Source organism: Bicyclus anynana, chromosome 2, assembly GCF_947172395.1.
Source record: "Bicyclus anynana chromosome 2, ilBicAnyn1.1, whole genome shotgun sequence".
Lineage (NCBI taxonomy): Eukaryota > Metazoa > Arthropoda > Insecta > Lepidoptera > Nymphalidae > Bicyclus > Bicyclus anynana.
Window position 1 is genome coordinate 17,144,845 of NC_069084.1, and position 19,345 is coordinate 17,164,189.

At 37.1% G+C, this 19,345-nt stretch overlaps 1 protein-coding gene across 2 annotated transcripts in view; it reads right to left on the reverse strand.

Moving 5' to 3' along the window:
- Positions 1-19,345, reverse strand: part of LOC112046553 (KH domain-containing, RNA-binding, signal transduction-associated protein 2-like) — a 245,550-nt gene that overhangs the window by 43,420 nt on the left and 182,785 nt on the right. For both annotated transcript variants that reach the window (XM_052889222.1, XM_052889217.1), the window contains exon 3: positions 10,272-10,369. In XM_052889222.1, coding sequence (XP_052745182.1) covers positions 10,272-10,369 — 98 coding nt within the window. The remainder of the gene's footprint in view (positions 1-10,271; positions 10,370-19,345) is intronic.

Sequence of the window (19,345 nt, forward strand, 5' to 3'; positions counted from 1 at the left end):
TTTGTTATAGTCGAAGAAAAAATCGCGTTTAAAAATCTTCACAGCATCGCTTCACGGAGATACCGACAAGATTAAGTGGTTTTACAAGATTTTTTTAAGAGCCGTGATAGGCCAATGGATATAACCTCTGCCTCCGATTCCGGAGGGTGTGCGTTTAAATCCGGTCCGTTGCACGCACCTCCAACTTTTCATTTGTGTGCATATTAAGAAATTAAATATCACGTGTCTCAAACATCGTGGAAAAACGTCGTGCAGGTTTCCTACCTGCGGACCAGAGAATTTTCTTAATTCTCTGCGTGTGTGATGTCTGCCAATCCGCATTGGGCCAGCGTGGTGAACAACTCTCATTCTGAAAGTAAACTCGAGCTCTGGGTTGATAATGAATATGGGTTAATAATGAATGACAAGATTTTTTTATTATACTTGTACCTTTCCCAAAAACTCCTAGCATCCGTATGCAAAATTTTTTATGAGCACGGTTTTCAATTATTGTTTATGGTCATTAAAAAAAAACATTTTCATTCACATGTAGCTATCCTGTCGTTGGTAAAAAATATTAAAAACACCTGTAGGTATCTTCAGTGCAGGTAAAGTCTAAATTTATCCACAAGGGGTTTGAGGGTCCAAAATAAAGAAAAAAGGTGACCTAAAATGTAACAAAAGCAAACCATAGTAGAATAGCTGACCGCCGCCGTTGATATAAAATGCACAATTGGTAGATTCCAGCCAAGTGTAAAACAAAGTTAGGTTTCGTGCAAACTCAATTCCGTTGAAGTAATGCAAGATATATGAGAGGAATACAAAGTGTGCTTTCCTTCGTCACCTGTCAACTGGCTTAGTGCGCTGTGTGTTGGGGGGAACTCACACAAATACGTGGTATACCTCATTATCATCTTATCAGTACTCATTTTAAATTTTCCAGCCCCTTACAGGGCAAGCGGATCTCAACGTCGTGTGTCGTCCAGCCCCAGAAGGGGGAGAGTGAGTATCAAGGGACAAGGAGCGAAAAGAGAAAATAACTTGTAGGGAGTCAAGAAGGCGTCCCGGGAACACGCAAAGAGCAAGTACCGGGTTCGCCCTCCCTCGATTCGGCCCAAATTACCGAGAGGTTGAAAGGGCCATGGGAGGTGGTGGGTTGTCCCCAGCCCCTTACAGGTTTTGGTCTCAGGATGGATTAGACCCATCGTTCTGCTCCAATGCAATGGTTGGCTAATATTTTTTTTATGAATTTTTAAATTTTCATTAGGTATTATTAATAGTTGTTTTGATAAATTCTAAACATGCCACTCTCATCGGAGCCGCATAAACATCAACATACACTATAAACGATTAGGTGTCTGCTTTGTTATATAAATAGAAAAACGTTCTAGCCAGATAAGAAAGAAAGATATTCAGCACAGAGAGCTGTGCTAAGAAATCGACTGCCATTAAAATGGATTATCAGATTATAACTTACAAGGGACACTCCTGAAAATGTATTTAAATTATGTATCCCATAGATCCTAATCCTAAAAATTAGTATTGGTGTCCGTTAAAATGTACCTACTGAGAATGTGTAAGTACAATTTGCATGGAGTATTGTAATAAAGGTTAAAAAATTGTCTATGAATCATGATATTTATAGAGATAATAAATTTTTGTTGATTCGTAGACCAAATTGAGCAATGTTTTTTGTTGTTAGACTGTAGAGTGTGCCAAAACTCTACTCTCCTGTAGTTGGGTAAATACGCAACTGTTGCGAAAATGTGTGATTTGTCCCTCGTTCTATTTGGACAGAACCCAAGAACTGTGTTTGAGGTATACCCTAAGTTTTGTTGGGCGACGATCTTTATACTTATTGGTTCAGGTGTTTGAAATATACATTGGCTGTGAAAACAAACATTAGGGTTGTCGCTTTGTGATTATATCTTTACTAATAATAATATTGTATAGAGTATTCACTAATATTATAAGTTTATGAGGTTGCCTACAACTTCAAGTAGGTCCAGAGATTATCTCTAGATATTGATTTTGAAAATTCTTTTACCAATAGTAATCCCCGTTATTTCTGAGTGTCAAAGCCTTAAAAACTAAAACTATGCGAATAAAACTGCGGGACGTTTGTTAGTGTAAATATATTTATATGGGTTGAGAAACGTGTAAAGGTATTTTTACTTATTAAAGGGAACTCTCAGATTTGCAAAAATACTCTTTCAACTTAAATTTTTATGATTTTGTATAATAAAACTCATATTTACACGCATGTTCGTATGTAAACGCACTCGTACGGTTCATATTTATGTTATTATATTATATCAGAAACGAAGAACCAAAACGCTTCGTACGCGCCCAAGGGATATCAACTAGGTACTTATGGATGCCCGGCAGTTCTGTGATAAAAGGGTTAAGAGGAGGAACTAGATCGAAAAGTTTCCGAGTTCACTCTCCGAAATAAATCCTTTAGAACACCGACAGACAGGCAACTTTTTATTGATGCTCCAACGATTGCAATTTTGCACTAGATAACATAATATAATATATACTAATATTATAAAGCTGAAGTTGCTGAAGATTGTTTGATTGAACGTGCTAATCTCAAGAACTACTGGTCCGATTTGGAAAATTCTTTCAGTTTTAGATAGCCCATTTATCGAGAAAGGCTATTGGCTATATATTATCTCCAAATTCCTACAGGAACGGGAACCACGCGGGTGTAACCACGACGCGTCAGCTAGTTAAGGATATAATGAAAGCCTCGATAAACGGAAAAGGGGTGGGAATCATCAACGAAGTCTTTGTTCGATCCCTGCTCGCTGTACTAGTGTCGTAACACAGACTTTTCAGACTAATTGTGGGAAAACCAGAACATTGTCATATTTAAAAGATATAACTAATATATCATTAAAAAAAGAAAATATTTTTATAATTAATTCAAACTCGCAAGGTATCTTTGTACCGTTTGTAGCGTTCGATATCTATAAAGGGTCGATTTTATTATCGAAATTTTACAAGTTGATTTTCGTAAACTGGCAACCCTACAACATTTGCGTTCAGCAAATTTTGTTTTTACTTTATTTATTTGTACTGGCTGTGAAAAGGAATGCGCGTTGATTTTCTTTGAAGAATGCCGCGGTATTGTGTTTAGACTGGTGAAGATATATTGGTACGAATTGATATATTACTTCACTACATTTCACAACATTACCTTTTTTTACTAATAGCTATTCATAATCACGTGTCACAGTTTTTCGTCGCAATTTTAATTAAATAGTAAAATTGGAAGGTGTTCACCCCCCTTTTAATAAAGGTTTTAGTAATTTTGTAAAGAGATGTATATTGCAGATAAACGTTAGGTATTAAATATATAGTGACCATACCACCAAAGTGGCCTAAGCTGTAGGCACAATGAAGATTTGATTATAATTTCTTAAGTGGATATGGCTTCCGACAACCTCTTATTATTTAATGAAGTTGTATTAATTCTATAAATATATAATTCCACAAATATATAATTACATAAATAGGAATATTATTGTTATCTAGAGGTATTATTTTGCGTAATTATTCAATAGTCGAGTACCTATTTGAAATAGGTAACTTATATTTTTCTATTCAAAAATAAAAAAATCATAACGGGTTTGTTCCAGCTGTCAGGGTGTATTCGATTCGCACGGTCTACGATAACTTCAGCAATGTTTAGAAAAATACCCATTTTATATCAAGCGTAACGTATTTGAAATGGAAAGATCCGCAGAAGAATCAAAGTCACATACATAGCAAGCAAGCCTTAGCAAGTCGCGAAGCCGAAGAGCCGATGGACGTTGGGGTCCCAAGGTGACTGGTGACCCCGCACCAGAAAACGCAATGTTGGTCAACCCCTCATCAGGTGGACTGACGACATCAACGCGTCGCAGGTATACGCTGGATGCTGGCGGCTCAGGATCGTGATGTTTGGAAGTCCCTATAAAAGGCCTATGTCCTGCAGTGGAAGTCCATCGGCTGATATGATGATGATAATGACGTAACATATAAGAAGCTTTTTTCCCCATAGTACCTAACTCGCTCTGCAACGTCATGGAAAGCCCTTTCAGCTTCCGTTTTCCCTATCACCTACACGGGTATCTTCAAGTCAAGAGTGAACTGGCACCTCCTAGGCATGCGAGTTCCTCCATCGGCTGCATCATCGCTTACTGTCACACACAAAACCAGCGCTGGTCTACGTAAAAAAATATGTAAAAACGTATAAAGGAAGGAGGATTATAGGTTAGGTTAAACACTCGACGGTCAAGTAGATAGACGAATTTGTGTCAATATCTGTCTTCCTAAGCGTAAAGGTATTATAGAGAGAGGGGTAGAGACAAATTTATAACTCACACAGTAGGTATCTCGTTTACGCCACTCAACCCTCTGTTAGCCTTGCTCTCTGTACAGGCGACATTACACACTAAGGGTCTTTCCGTACCACTGAATTCGAGAATTTTAGATCCAATGTAGCCGAAGTGTTAACTTTCGTGTAAAGGGTTGCCTACTAAATCCTAATTTCATTTTCCAAATTCGAAATGATCCAATTAGATGCGTTGTTTACTAATAAATAATTAGACTCTAGATTAACAATTGGTGGTTTGATTGAAGAAATTAGACACACATAGAAAGAAAAATCAAACCATAATTCGGTAGTCCGTTAAAAATAACTTAGGTACAAAAACATTATTAGGCCAAAGCAGACAGACCAAGATCGATTCCCTACAACACAAACACACAGCGTCTTTGCCGGCGTACATGAGGTTCCCGATATCTGACGTCACCCGCACGTGGGTTGTTTTAACTCACGATCTTGAGGACGTTCGGACTGATAGTCTCAGACCAAAAAACTCTTCCTTAACAGTCCTCTAAGAGGTCCGAGTCTCAGAGGAGACGCCCTTATAGAGTTGTTCCACCTGTCACTTCTGCTTCTGCCTTCCAGACGAAGCTTCTGTGCTCTCCCAAAACCTTCAGTGACGCTGTTGAGGTCCCAATAAGAAGCCTACGGCACTTACTCAGTCAGAAAAAAGCCAGTTTCTTCAGTTTTTAAAACCAAACAGACTTCTAAAGTAGACAAAGTATAAAAAAAAAATGATTGAATTCTAACAGTTTGATATAGAAGTATATTTTTCTAAACTAAATGTATCTAGTGTGAGAGTAATCCGATTCACAGTGGAAATCTGAAGCAGTCGTAAATTCGAGAGTTCCCCACTAGAATTTCCGCCGCCGGTAGAAATAAACTTTTACAGAAAAGGCGACGCCTCACAAAACCTTGTCACGAAGCCCCGTCTAGTACACGTCTCTCTACAATTTAATACTAGAACCATAGACTTATACAATAGGCAGACGGTATCTCGCTGTCAAACAACTGTTCGCGCGCTAAATTCATATTCGCGAACTGGTGTACGGAGAGGACACAAGAAGGCGCCTGTAACTACCAAAACGTAAAAGAGAATACACGTCGACTTTAAACGCGAACAAAGAAAACGGTCAATCTTTACAACGTGTACAAAAGGCAACCATAATGACGCCGAGTATCTATGTGCGAGTGTAAAGCGTATTGCCAGATATAGGAAATTAATGGCGGTCAGTCTGTCTTCAAATGTACATCTGTTTGCAGAATTGGGGTGCCTCACTTTTTAGTTCAAGAGACGGTGTCTGGACTTTTTATTACGTCTACCGCTAGAACTAACAATACAGCGCTAAACTGTGAAATCAAGTGTACTTCAGCCTTCAACACGAGAACTTGAGAGAGTACGAAGAATACACAGCTTCTGAATGCCGAGGACACTCTCCAGTGATGTTTACGCGTGGCTAAAAGCTTTTCTTTGCACAATAAATAGAATAAAATATGTATGAAATGAAATGAAATAAAATGAAATTTATCTATACTTATAATAAATCTGTAGAAAGGTCAATTCTGTACATGAAATATATTTCCAAAATAACTATCAGGGGGTGATTAGTGTTCGACACTGATGCTAAAAATGCAATCAGTAAAATTTTTATCTGTCTGTCTGTATGTTCGTTATAGAAACAAAAATTACTCGACGGATTTTAACGAAACTTGGTACAATTATTCTTCATACTCCTGGGCAATTATAGTATACTTTTTATCACTCTATGAACAATAGGAGCAGAGCAGTGAAGGGAAATGTTGGGAAAACGGGAGAAGTTACTCCATTTTTGCAGCGATACTACTGTAACGGCTGGATTAAAGAGGTGTAAGAACGGACGAAGTCGCGGACATCCGCTAGTTGTTAATATGAATACAACTACAACTTTTAACGTTTACGTACATATGGCAAAACATCTTTACATTTTATATAACAAAGTCATGCGTCGCGTTTGTCATTCTGTTCGCCATTAACTCAAAAACTACTGAACGTTTTTGGCAAGTGGGAGGCTTCGGCTGTGACTAGTTATTGCCTTACCGGCAAAGACGTACCGCTAAGCGATTTAGCGTTCCGGTACGATATCGTGTAGAAACCGAATAGGTTTAGATTTTCATCCATCCCCTAACAAGTTAGTCATCTCAAATTGCATCATCACTTATCAGCAGGTGAGATTGTAGTCAAGGGCTAACTTGTAAGAAATAAAATAACGGATTTTCAAGTACATTTCACCAATAGTAGAGTGACTCATGAGGAAGATTAAAGTATGTTTCTTGTCAAGGTTATGTGTAAATCGGTTTAAAGTATCAAAATACTAAAAGCATAGGCAGGTATCATCGAGAATGCTGCATAATCGCAAAAAAATCAATAAAATACAATTAATATCTACTAGCTGACACCGCGCAGTTTCACCCTCGTGGTTTCCGTTCCCGTAGAAAAACGGGGATAATATATAGCCTTCCCCAATAAATGGGCTGTCTAACACTGAAAGAATTTTTCAAATCGGACCAGTAGTTCATGAGATTAGCGCGTTCAATCAAACAAACTCTTCAGGCTTATAATATTAGTATAGATTTAATAACGATTCACGCACAATGGATGGCTTGTTGTTTAATTTGAACAATGGGAGTGTAACACCACCGTCTTTCCAACTCCGGGCTGGTAATAAGAATTTCATGTAGGAATTTCTTTTTTATCCAATTTAAAGCCCAAACTTGGAACTCGAACGCAGGACCTCATTAAATTAGTCGTTCTATGTAACAAAAGAATAAACGGGGTAGTAAAGAATATACCTTGGTCGAAATAATTTCGGATCGGACGTGTGAAGAAAGATTGGACGCGTGATGAAATATGAGCCGTTTGGACCCTTCTCCTGTTGATTTATGAGTTTATTACATTAGTGAGAGCGTATTATGGAGTGAAACTACACAGCGCGACCACTATCCACAATTTCATCTTACGCCTTTGCCTTCTAAGCAAACAAAGAACCAATCAATCATGAAGATCTAACAAGAACGAACCTAAAATCAATAGGTAATTGATCTATTCTAGTTTTCTTGACGAAAATTTCTCTTCGCTCGAGGCACTGGGGTGTACACTTTATACCACCAACTTTTCAATGCAGGGCTGAGAAATTTTATTGAAAATTTCTTAGAACAAAACCCCATCCAGTATTTCGCAGCCGAATCGACTAACAAAAAGCTCAAGGTACATGTGATAATAGCTCTTTGGCTTCAATCCAATTCCGAGAGTTCGCAGGTTCAATGATAACCCGTTTGACTATTGTCCTTGACCTAACAGCTCGGCTAATTGGTGGAAAATGTCTACTATTAATCGAGTTACAAAAATATTTCTTCAAAGACACACCGAAACCGAGAGACGCCAAAAGATTTAACGTCTCGGTACGGTGCTGACGTGCTGTATACCAGTCAGTTAAACTGCAGGTTATTCTTCCAATTTAGACTGCATAATCAATTAACAGCAGTTAAGATTGCGGTCAAAATAAATCTAAGAATTGAATGTGTTATTCAATTCTTCTGTTGCCTTTCAATTCAATTTATTGATTTCCATTCTTCTATTGACTCCATTGAACCCAACATTCAGGTTATAGAAAGGAATTGCCTTAAATATACAATATATAACGTTGAGGATATAAAGGGGTCAGGACCAATTTAGCTGAAGAATAAAGGTAAAATTGAACATTAGATGGGATCGAGCGTGTTTGTAACCGAACTAAAGCCGGTGTTGCAATGAGTTCTACAAAGAAATTTATCTTGGCAACTATTACTAACAAGATAAACAAAATCTGTACATTAACTAATTAAAAAAAAGAACTAGTTGGTGTTATATTAACCATAACGTGTGTAACGCGTCTGTGTGTACTATTAAAACACTGAAGAAAAAAAAACAGAAAATACAATATTCGTAGAAAGTGTGTGGTTTCACAAACACGTAGCATTTTGCTACGCCTTTTATGCTGGAGTAGCGTATTACAACAATAAAAATGATTATCACTTAGCTATTAAAAGCCGCATAGTGTTTTTTATAGGCTTGCGCTTGACTACAATCAGGTCTGACGGAAAGCAATGTTGAGGTCTAGGATGAAACGCGCTTGCCTAAAAGTGCCAAATTTGTCTTGAATTTGAAGGTATTTTGATTTAGATAGGTAGTAGGAAACAAATACACCGGAAGTGCGTTCCACATTTAAGCAGCCCGAATAAGGAATGTTGTAGCGAAACGTTTGGTGTGGGTCATCTAGATGTCAACAAGATAGGGGTGCCACCCTTTAAGGCGTCGTAAATGATGACATTCGACATCCTAGCGATTTTAATTAGAAACGTTGATACAAAATAATTAATAAACGATTATTTTACGATTCGACGGCCTCCGTGGCGCAGTGGTATGCGCGGTGGAATTACAAAACGGAGGTCCTGGGTTCGATCCCTGGCTGGGCAGATTGAGATTTTCTTAATTGATTCAGGTCAGGCTGGTGGGAGGCTTTGGGCGCGGCTAGTTACCACCCTACCGAAAAAGACGTACCGCCAAGCAATTTAGCGTACCGGTACGATGTCGTGTAGAAACCGAAAGGAGTGTGGATTTTCATCCTCCTCCTAACAAGTTAGCCCGCTTCCATATTAGATTACATCATCACTTATAATCCGGTGAGATAGTAGTCAAGGGCTAACTTGTAAAGAATAAAAAAAAAAATAAAATTTATTATTTTCGTGATAGAAGTAAGAAGTTAGTGTGCCCCCAACCTAACATTCCCGGGGTGAATTCACGTCATTTCTCAGCGGCGCGCGGACAAATGAGACCGGAGCGTGATGACCCGCCGAACACGGCGCGAGGATTTCCACAACTTTTCCACACCGAGCGCGCTCGTCGGCGCGGAAACAATTACGTCTTCATTGACCGGTGTAACGTTTTTATACGTTACTAGCGGACGCCCGCGACTTCGTCCGCGTGAAACTCGATGTAAACTTTCAACTACCCCTACCTTACGTCAAAATTTTTCCTTAATTTTCTTTGCTATAAACCTCACGGAGCCCGAGACCTTTCCAACGAATGCAAATACGTAGAAATCGGTTCGTGCGTTCTGGAGTTATAGTGTCAGGAAGGAAAATCCGACTTATTTTTATATAGTAGAAGATTGCGGCCCTTATAACAAGTGTGGTCTTTAGGTACTTGTACCGAATGGTAAATCTATGGGTTTTTACAATTCGAAGAGTACCTAAGGGTAAGGATTTTGTAGGTGAAGTAGACGTCATAGTAAATTAATATTAGAGTTTGAGAGATTTGAGTTTTTGTTTACTTGTTGTAATAATTTAACTCAAACGATTCGGCCGATTTTAAACATTCTTAGATCATTCAAAAGTTACATCTTCGCCGACTAAAATGGGCTATTTTTATCCCCGTTTTCTCATGAAAATAAAAAAACTTGAAAAGTTAAATAAATTAAAAAAGTTCAATAAATTATAAAATTCCCATGGAAATAAAAGTTAATTATTAAAATTGAAAAGTTAAATAAATTAAAAAATCAAAGTTATAATGGTTTTTAGTTTAAAACCATTAACTTTGTTCCAATTGGTTAACATTAAGTTAAGCTTACAACTTTAAGATAATGTAAGATATATTTTGTAGACAACTTTAAAATTATGTAAGATATAATATTTTGTAGACTATTAAAAAAATATTTTTACTGAATATTTACTTATCTTGTTATTTGAATATATACTTGTTATCCATACCTTCATGATTGAAATATCGTCAGCGTACACTTCTACTAAGTATATGTTGTATGTTATTTACTGTTCTTACCTATTTAAGTAAGTAGGTACAGTAGAGAACTATGGACTTTGAACCGTGGTGGTCACTCACCTTCGGATGGTCTCTGACCGGCACCACGACGCGCACGCACACCTTGACGGGCTTGTCTCGTGTGATATCCAGCATTCGCCTCTCCCCACGCCATTCACCTGCCGACGAAGGAAAATTACATTATCCTCAAGTAACATAGCGAACTACATGTAATGTAATGTAAATCAACACACATTTGCCTCACTGCTGAGCTTGAGTCTCCTCACAGAATGAGAGGGGTTAGGCCAATAGTCCACCTCGCTGGCCTAATGCGGATTGGCAGACTTCACACACGCAGAGAATTTAGAAAATTCTCTGGTATGCAGGTTTTTTCACGATGTTTTTCCTTCACTGTTTGAGACACGTGATATTTAATTTCTTAAAATGTACACAACTGAAAAGTTGGAGGTGCATGCCCGCGATAGATTTGAACCCACACCTTCCGGAACCGGAAGCAGAGGTCATAATAGAGGTCAGGTGAGTTATCACGGCTCAAAATACATGGTTCCGAGAAAAGGATAGTATAGCCGTTCTAGTTTGTTCGACTTTGCGGGGCACTGCCGTGCTTCCTTATAGAGAGGTACTTTGAGAAAGAAAAAACAAAAAAAAAAAAAAAGTTGTTTGTCCGCATTGTTGAGGGAAAAAATGGAACTATTTTTGTCTACTAGCAAACTAAGCACATACTGCTAAAAAGTACCTACTTATAGTGCCTCAATACCTCCATACAGCTTTCTATATTTCTGGATAAGTATTGTTTCGAATTACAAACACAGATTATTATACAAACTACAGATAACTAATAATACTTACCTATCACTATCATAGAGTAGCTAGTACAGATAAATGTGGTTGTTGGTTTGTGGCTTGTCAGTTGTGCAACTCATTAAAACTTTTTTGGCGACAAATTGTATCTGCAAACCGTATAATTTGTCGGTCACATAATTATCTATTATGGTATATAATTAATCGTAATAGTGTTTATCTAGTCTCGTATTATGAAAGTTCTGCTATGAGATAAAAGAAAAATCATATTATGTAAAAAAGTTATTTATCAAAACTATTTTGCTAAAGATAACTTTGCAAAATTGTTTTGTCAAATAACTTGTCGAGTATTACACATAGTAAAGTCAGGGCTCTGGGTTCTTAGAGAGTGAGGTTTGATTGTTAGTCAAGCGCAAATCTATTTTGCATGTAATAAAGTTAAGTTAATAATATTAATTCAGACAAATTGTTTTTTTTTTTTATAAAACCAGCTACAAAGTAAAAATTAAATAACTTTGAGAGTACGTTCTTGTTAAAAATACAGTCAACATGCCGTTCGTATTCAATTTCTTAATTAAAAACATTTCCGAACCTGCCACCGACAAAGAACATTCGGTGGAGAAACAAAAACAATCGAGTTTTTCTTTTTACATTGAGCCTTGATCGGTTTTCGTAGACTGCCGTGAAACTGTTGACGAAACTACGAGAGCCTGGCTATAAAATTAAAAGCCGGAATTGATGGTGCCACAAGTATTTTATATAAGTGCATAGAATGCTAAAATTAGTTTAAAACTTAAAAGTGTTAGAACTCCGAGCTGTAAAGCCAGTTAAAAAAACAAAATTAGTCCGTTTTATTTCCGCAACCTGGCGAGGTTTTCATTTTTCAGGTCAGTCGCTGGTCAGGAGATAGACTATACAAAAAAGTATTGAGTACCACTCTTGTACACTCTTGTGCGCGATTATCTTCCTAAATTCAAATCAACTATTAGAAAATAAAATTCTGAACGCGCAATATTTACCGTCCGCCATATTTAATCCGCGCGTGACAGCTGTCACTTTTCCCGCCCACGGGCACCTTTGGCGCGTATTGTTTTTCGGATTTTTTTTATTACGATTTTATTATGATCGACATCAAATCTGCACTGGGACATTCGTACCTATTTCATTATTTATATTTTAGGCGTAATAATTTGTACTAAGAGCATGCCTTGGTAGTATATCAATTGTTAACTTAGAATCCACGTTGACCATAATGAGATACATCGTTATCAATAAGTTTAACCATTTAATTGGCTTCATAAAGCTGACATAAAATTAAAACACAAGTTTAGTAAACATCTATACTAAGGTATATTTAACAGTCTAGGTGTTCACTATGTATTAACACATTTGCTTGTAAAGTATCTGTTATTTCAACAATTTTATTATTGTAATGTATCTCATTACGCACATGTGCCGTAAATTTGGTAAAATGACAAGCGTGTCAAAATGTCATTAAATGGAAAACATAGATATGATGGATATTTAATATAATATAAGTATACTTAATCCAAAAAATTAAATGTGTAAATCCAAATAATTAATGTGATGGAAGTTGCACTATTAATAATAATGCAATGCTAATGCAAGTTAATTTTCAGAAACTGTGTTTTAAGTGTGTTTCCTCGCAAATGTGTTATAAAACGTCGTATGACATACGTGCGCCTTGATAATTACAGCCTCTGCTTCCTTACTATAGCTCTCGCAAAGGCTCGAGCTGCAATATCGCCTCGGCTGGAATTTTCAACTTACCGCACGTTTATCTTAATGTACCATTTAACGTATAATACGGGTAGATAGATGTAAGCAACATGGATGCCGGAACATACACTTCAATGGGCGAACATTAGTGGTGCCTATTGTCTCTTTAATAGCACGCTCTACCTTCGGGTCACTAGCTATCAGCAATCAACCCGCATAACCGCTGCACTTAAACAGACGTGCCAACTTTGGACCCGACCGCGGTCGGCAGCTAGTCGGCATTCTTAGTTGACAGGTATGAACTAAATATATCATACTAACTGACGCCGCGCGGTTTCACCCGCGTGGTTCCCGTTCCTGTAGGAATACAGGGATAATATATAGCCTATAGCCTTCCTCGATAAATTGGCTATCGAACACTGAAAGAATTTTTCTATTCGGACCAGTAGTTCCAGAGATTAGCGCGTTCAATCAATCAAACAAACAAACAAACTCTTCAGCTTTATAATATTAGTATAGATTAATTTAAATCTATAGTCAATAAATAAATATACTGATACAATACACCATACATCACGGCAACATACATTCGTTTTCCGTATTCGTATTTCGAATGCGTTATTTCGATTTCATCCGTGACACTACCGCAGACTTTAAGTTTTTACGATTACTATTAATATACATTCCTTATGAGTATTCGTATTCGGAATGTATATTAATCGTATGGACTAGCATTTGTTACGTAAGCGCGGAATTTGTTCCGTTCGATAAAAAAATAGTGTATGCGGCCGGTCTTAGCCCCAAAGTAAGGCCTGTGTTATGAGTTATTGGCGTGTGTGGCGCATTTTATCAAATACTAGCTGACGACGCGCGGTTTCACCTTCCTCGATAAATGGGCTATATAACATTGAAAGAATTTTTCAAATCGGGCCAGTACTTCCTGATATTAGCGCGTTCAAGCAAACAAACAAACTCTTCAGCTTTATATTATTAGTAAAGTAGTTTATAAACTACATATAAATACACCCAGACGCTGGATAACACCCATGCTCATCACATAAATATTTTCTAGTTGTGGAAATCAAACCCACGGCCGTGGATGCAGACAGCAGAGTCGCTACTCACTGCGCGAGACGACCGTCAAATCGAACGAATCACTTAAAATGTATTTAACAAAATCCAAGTGAGAATTTCTCTTACTATCTCTTATGTCCCATTGTTATGAAAGAGAGAGCGATATTTTCAATTTCGGCGCTGTTAATTGACGATAATAATCTTTCTCTAGTCAGGAGATTTCTTCACACTCTTTCCCCTTATAAGATGAAAGGATTCGTAGCTTAAGGACTTTGCTCTTTTGGTGACTTTCAGTTCTATGAGGTTAACGGGAATAGCACCACCATCTTTTCACAAAAAGGTAAAAGGCGTTACAAGATGGTGGCCGATATTTATGTTGGGATATGTGAACATCTGTAGGTATGTATGTATGCGAGGCACCTCTTGTTCAGGTCATTAGCTATCGGCAATGGGCCCATATAAGGCTAAGCGGTTTGTTCGTTACCATAAGTGCACCTAACATGTAAGTTACGAAGTTATGATTTAGTTGTTTTAGGATTATAAGGCGTCGCACAAACGTAAACGTAGCATTATCAATTTAAATGTCGCAGTGTGGTACTTTCTTTATTTCCTCTCATTTATTTATTTACAAAAAAAATGAACATCGTTTATAAAATACAAAATATAACTTTTATAAAAAAAACTAGCGGACGTCCGTGACTTTGTCCGCGTCGTATTCAGTTTTTCACAAATCCTGCGGGAACCATGGATTTTTCTGGGATAAAAAGTAGCCTATGTGTTAAGTAATCCAGAGTAAAATCTAATTCCATTTAAAATTTCAGATAAATCCGCTTTTAAGCTTTTCAGCCGCAGCGTAAAAGAGGAACAAACATACTTACACACAAACTTTCGCCTTTATAATATTAGTGTGATATCCAGCCCTCCCACTCGTTGCATTTGAGCGCCCAAGCAATCGGCGGTCACGGCTCTAGAGTGAGGAACCTTACCACAAATTATTGATGGTGATGATGGATTATTGTCTAAATAAGTATTTTCTTCAGCTTCAGCGTTTTCTATGTGCTAAGACCTGTAGCATAAATAAAAATATCGTAATAATACCTATGTCACGTTTGTGCATTGCCTTAGGGTCTTATTTGTTTAGGATCTTCCTCACACCCTCTGGATGTAGACCCTTCTAAACATTACCAAACTATATATTTTATTGATGTTCTTATAGTTAAATCGCTGCTATATCTACGAGAACATTATGATATTAACAATATTAACTTTTTTTACGATTTGGGTTATTTAATATTGTACATTTATAAATTTTAGAAATGAAAAATAATTAACTTTGCTCTTACGCTCACATAGTCAGAAATGGCTTACGTTGGGAGTGAAAAATTGTTAGGTGCGGGTCTATAGGTTATTAGTCCAAAGCTACTGTTTGACATGTTCATTTCAAGCACAAAAGCATGCTACTATTGAGCAGTTGCTACTTATTAGCATGTGTATCGCAACATTGCTAATAATGAGCATGATTATGTCAAGCTTGCTCAAGAATCAACTTTCGTGCGATTTATGGGCATGCTTCTTCCTGCGCGTGTGGAAGGGCGTGCTTTTAGCGCGTCTGAAACGGTTTGCTTATTGAGTATGCTAGTCGATCAGCATTGCTATTCTCTATTCTCTTCATCTTCATTTTTCCCTGTTTAACAAAATACTATAGACAGAGAGCGATAGATACAAATTAGCATATGTAATTGGAATGTTTGCTTTGACCATGCTTATTGAGGAGCATACTTAAAAATAGCATGCTTATTGATAGCAAATGTAAACTGATGATAAGCATGCTTGTATTACTTGTATGGAGCATACTTAATAGCACGTTTTTAGCATGCTATTTTAGAGCATGTGTAACAGTACCTTTAGTCTAGATCTATATAAAATTTCAAACCATTCTACTTTATAATATTAGTGTAGACTATTATTTTGTTCGTATCGTATCTCGTTTAGTTCGTAAATATATTGGATATTGTAGGTAATCCAGTTAGTATATAATATTTGTTATATAAACAAACCAATACCATTGAACAGAAATTGAGTTATAAACTATTTAACGATCCGTACACGTAGAAAATTGGATTTATCTTATCTTGGAAACCTACGAAGAGACAATAGACACGATGCCTATTGGCAATGTTGTGCGGAATCAAATATCCGAAATCGGAATAATTTATTACCTTCGACGGACACGGTTGCGGTTTGGACCCGATTGCTGCGGGATTGTTTATTACCTGGATATACGTATTTGTACACATCCAAATTTAGCTTCTCTCAGAAATTGAAGAAGTTCATGTTATATAGGCAAAAAGAGTTAGAAGATTATGCAGTGGAGGCATCAATTATTTAGTGGGAACTTTAGATGCAAATAACATATTTAGGTACAGTCTATTAATTGGTATAAGTAATCATATTTCAATTTATATATATTCTAATATTATAATTATATATATTATGTATATATAGATATGTCATATTAATTATTGTATGTTGGCATTTATCTTTATGTTATTATCATTTTATTTATACGCTCTTATCAAGGTGTTTGTTTTTGGTTTTTTATTTTGTGTTTTATTATCTTAATTTTTAATTTGAATGTATTAAAAGTATTTTGATTAGTTGTTTAGTTTGTAATTATAACTGACTGTGACGTCACCCGGGTCTCAGCTGAAAATCAGCGCTGGGCATTGCTTTCCTGCGATGAACGGCTAATGCTGAGCTGTAAACCCTTTCTGTTTGGTGTCACAGACAGTCATATAATATCTTAGATAGGATGTACTGTTTGTGACACTAAAAAGTGAATAAACTTATTTTCTTTCTTTCTTTCTTTCTTTCTTACACGGCTTGTTGAATTGCTGACTAAACTTTTCCTATCTAATATTGTTATCATAATTGTCAGTCTATTTTAGCCGCTCACACACTCAGGACCAGGCCCGCTTCTCACAGGAGAAGGGATATCAAGTTTAGAACCACCACGCTCATCCAAATGTAGGTTGGCGGGCTAGTTTGTTATTTTTTTTACTCTGTTTTTTATAAAAACATTATTTCTCCGAGAGTGAAGACATCCTGGTCTTCATTTTTTGAAAGCTAAACAATAATTAAATAATTTATACTTAACTGGCAGCGGAACTCTCGTGCCTTTTTATACTTGCGCGAAAAATTTACCTTTTTACACTTTATCAGTAAAGTAAGTCTTATCACTAAAAAATAATATAAATACTTACTAATTAGTAACTTATCTTTAAATAATATTAATACTTAATAATTAGTAACTTATCTATAAATTATATAAATACTTGATTTGATCAATCCATAATCGGCTCACTGCTGAGCTTGAGTCTCCTCTAAGAATGAGAGGGGTTAGGCCAATAGTCCATCACGCTGGCCCAATGCGGATTGGCAGACTTCACATACTCAGAGAATTACGAAAATTCTTTGGTATGCAGGTTTCCTCACGATGTTTTTCCTTCACCGTTAGAAACACTTGATATTTAATTTCTTAAAATGCACACAACTGAAAAGTTGGAGGTGCATGCCCCGGACCGGATTCGAACCCACACCCTCCGAAATCGGAGGCAGAGGTCGTATCCACTGGGCTATCACGGCTTGCTATATAAAAACTTACTAATTAGTAACTTATTACTAAAAGTTATATTACTAATTTTATAGTAAGCCATTTTGTAGGTATTAGAGTTAGACCCAAGATCAAACTGATAGATCAGTTTTCAGAACTTCTAAATAATTCCGTTGCAGGGGTCTGAAACAATAATATCTTTGTTCTCAACGTACCTTGTTACATTCCGAACCGTCTCTTTGATGCTCGTAGAGATAGGGTACACCCAATTTACCATTTGTTATTGAATAGTTGAGGCATTTGTCTTGCTTAAGGGCCTAGTTTTGGAGCTAATACGGATAACTTTATAGGAATAACATTAAAAAGTAACAGATCAGTGATATAGGTTGATTTGTATAGAAAACGTATTGCAGATTTTTTTTATTATTCTTATGCAAGTTAGCCCTTGACTACAATCTCTCCTGATGGTAAGTGATGATGCAATCAAAGATGGAAGCGGGTAAACTAGTTAGGAGGAGGATGAAAATCCACACCCCTTTCGGTTTTTCACACTGCATATCAAAATTGCTTGGCGGTACGTTTTTGCCGGTAGGGTGGTAACTAGCCACGGCCGGAGCCTCCAACCAGTCAGACATGGACCAATTAAGAAAACCTCAATATGGTAGATTTTTTTTATTATTCATTATCAAGTTAGCCCTTGACTACAATCTCTCCCGATGGTAAGTGATGATGCAATCTTAGATGGAAGCGGGCAAACTTGTTAGGAGGAGGATGAAAATCCACACCCCTTTCGGTTTTTCACACTGCATGTCAAAATTGCTTGGCGATACATCTTTGTTGGCAGTATGGTAACTAGCCACGGTTTCTACACGGCATCGTACTGGAACGCTAAATCGCTTGGCGGTACGTCTTTTGCCGGTAGGGTGGTAACTAGCCACGGCCGAAGCCTCCCACTAGCCAGACCTGGACAAATTAAGAAAATCTCAATCTGCCCAGCCGGGGATCGAACCCAGGACCTCCGTCTTGTAAATCCACCGCGCATACCACTGCGCTACGGAGGCCGTCATAATATATATCTCGTGCGCATTAACTTGAAACCTGGCTGCCAAGCACAACCAAACAAACATTACAAACATTATTCGAGACAGATGTCAAGTTAATCCACCCTTATTATACCCACCATTTTATCGGTCGCTAGAGATTGTCCGACGATCTGCACCACGAACAGGTTAGCAGTTGGGGAAACTGGGGTACTAGCCTCCCCTTACATCCCTAAATAACAACAAATGCTTTATAATTCACTCAGTGTTCGCTCAGCTTCCGTGTGCTGCAGTACTTTGCGCCTCATGAATATTTTGCATCACTAGTGAAGTCAGAAGTTCTGCAATGAGATAGTTGAGACACTCAACTACTATAAGTTTTCCTTCCACTTGGATTTACTGCAGTCCCTGCATTATCATTATCATACTATTTAATAAGAACCATAATAAATCATCTATAGTAGTCAGTAATTTTGTTGATGAATAAGAAAAATAAACTCTGGCATCTCTTTCATAATATAACTATGTTTAATGAAAGAATACGCAAAGCCCTTCGTGCGGATTAACTAGAAGAGACGACTTTATCATGCTCTCTGAAGAACGTTCAAACGACTCAAAGGGAAAAAGCTCGAAAGAATTATATATTTGCACCTCAAAAAGATTGAAACGAGGAACGAAGTAGAGGATATAATATATATTCTTGACTTCTTTTGTTTTATTGTTTATTAGTTCTTAAATATTTCATTAAATATGATTTACATAGCAGTATAGTGGTTGGAACCATCCCAGTAAGTTTAAAGTTAATTACTACTGCATTACTTCTTTGATTCTGTAGCCATATTCTCTTACGATGTTTTGTATAACTC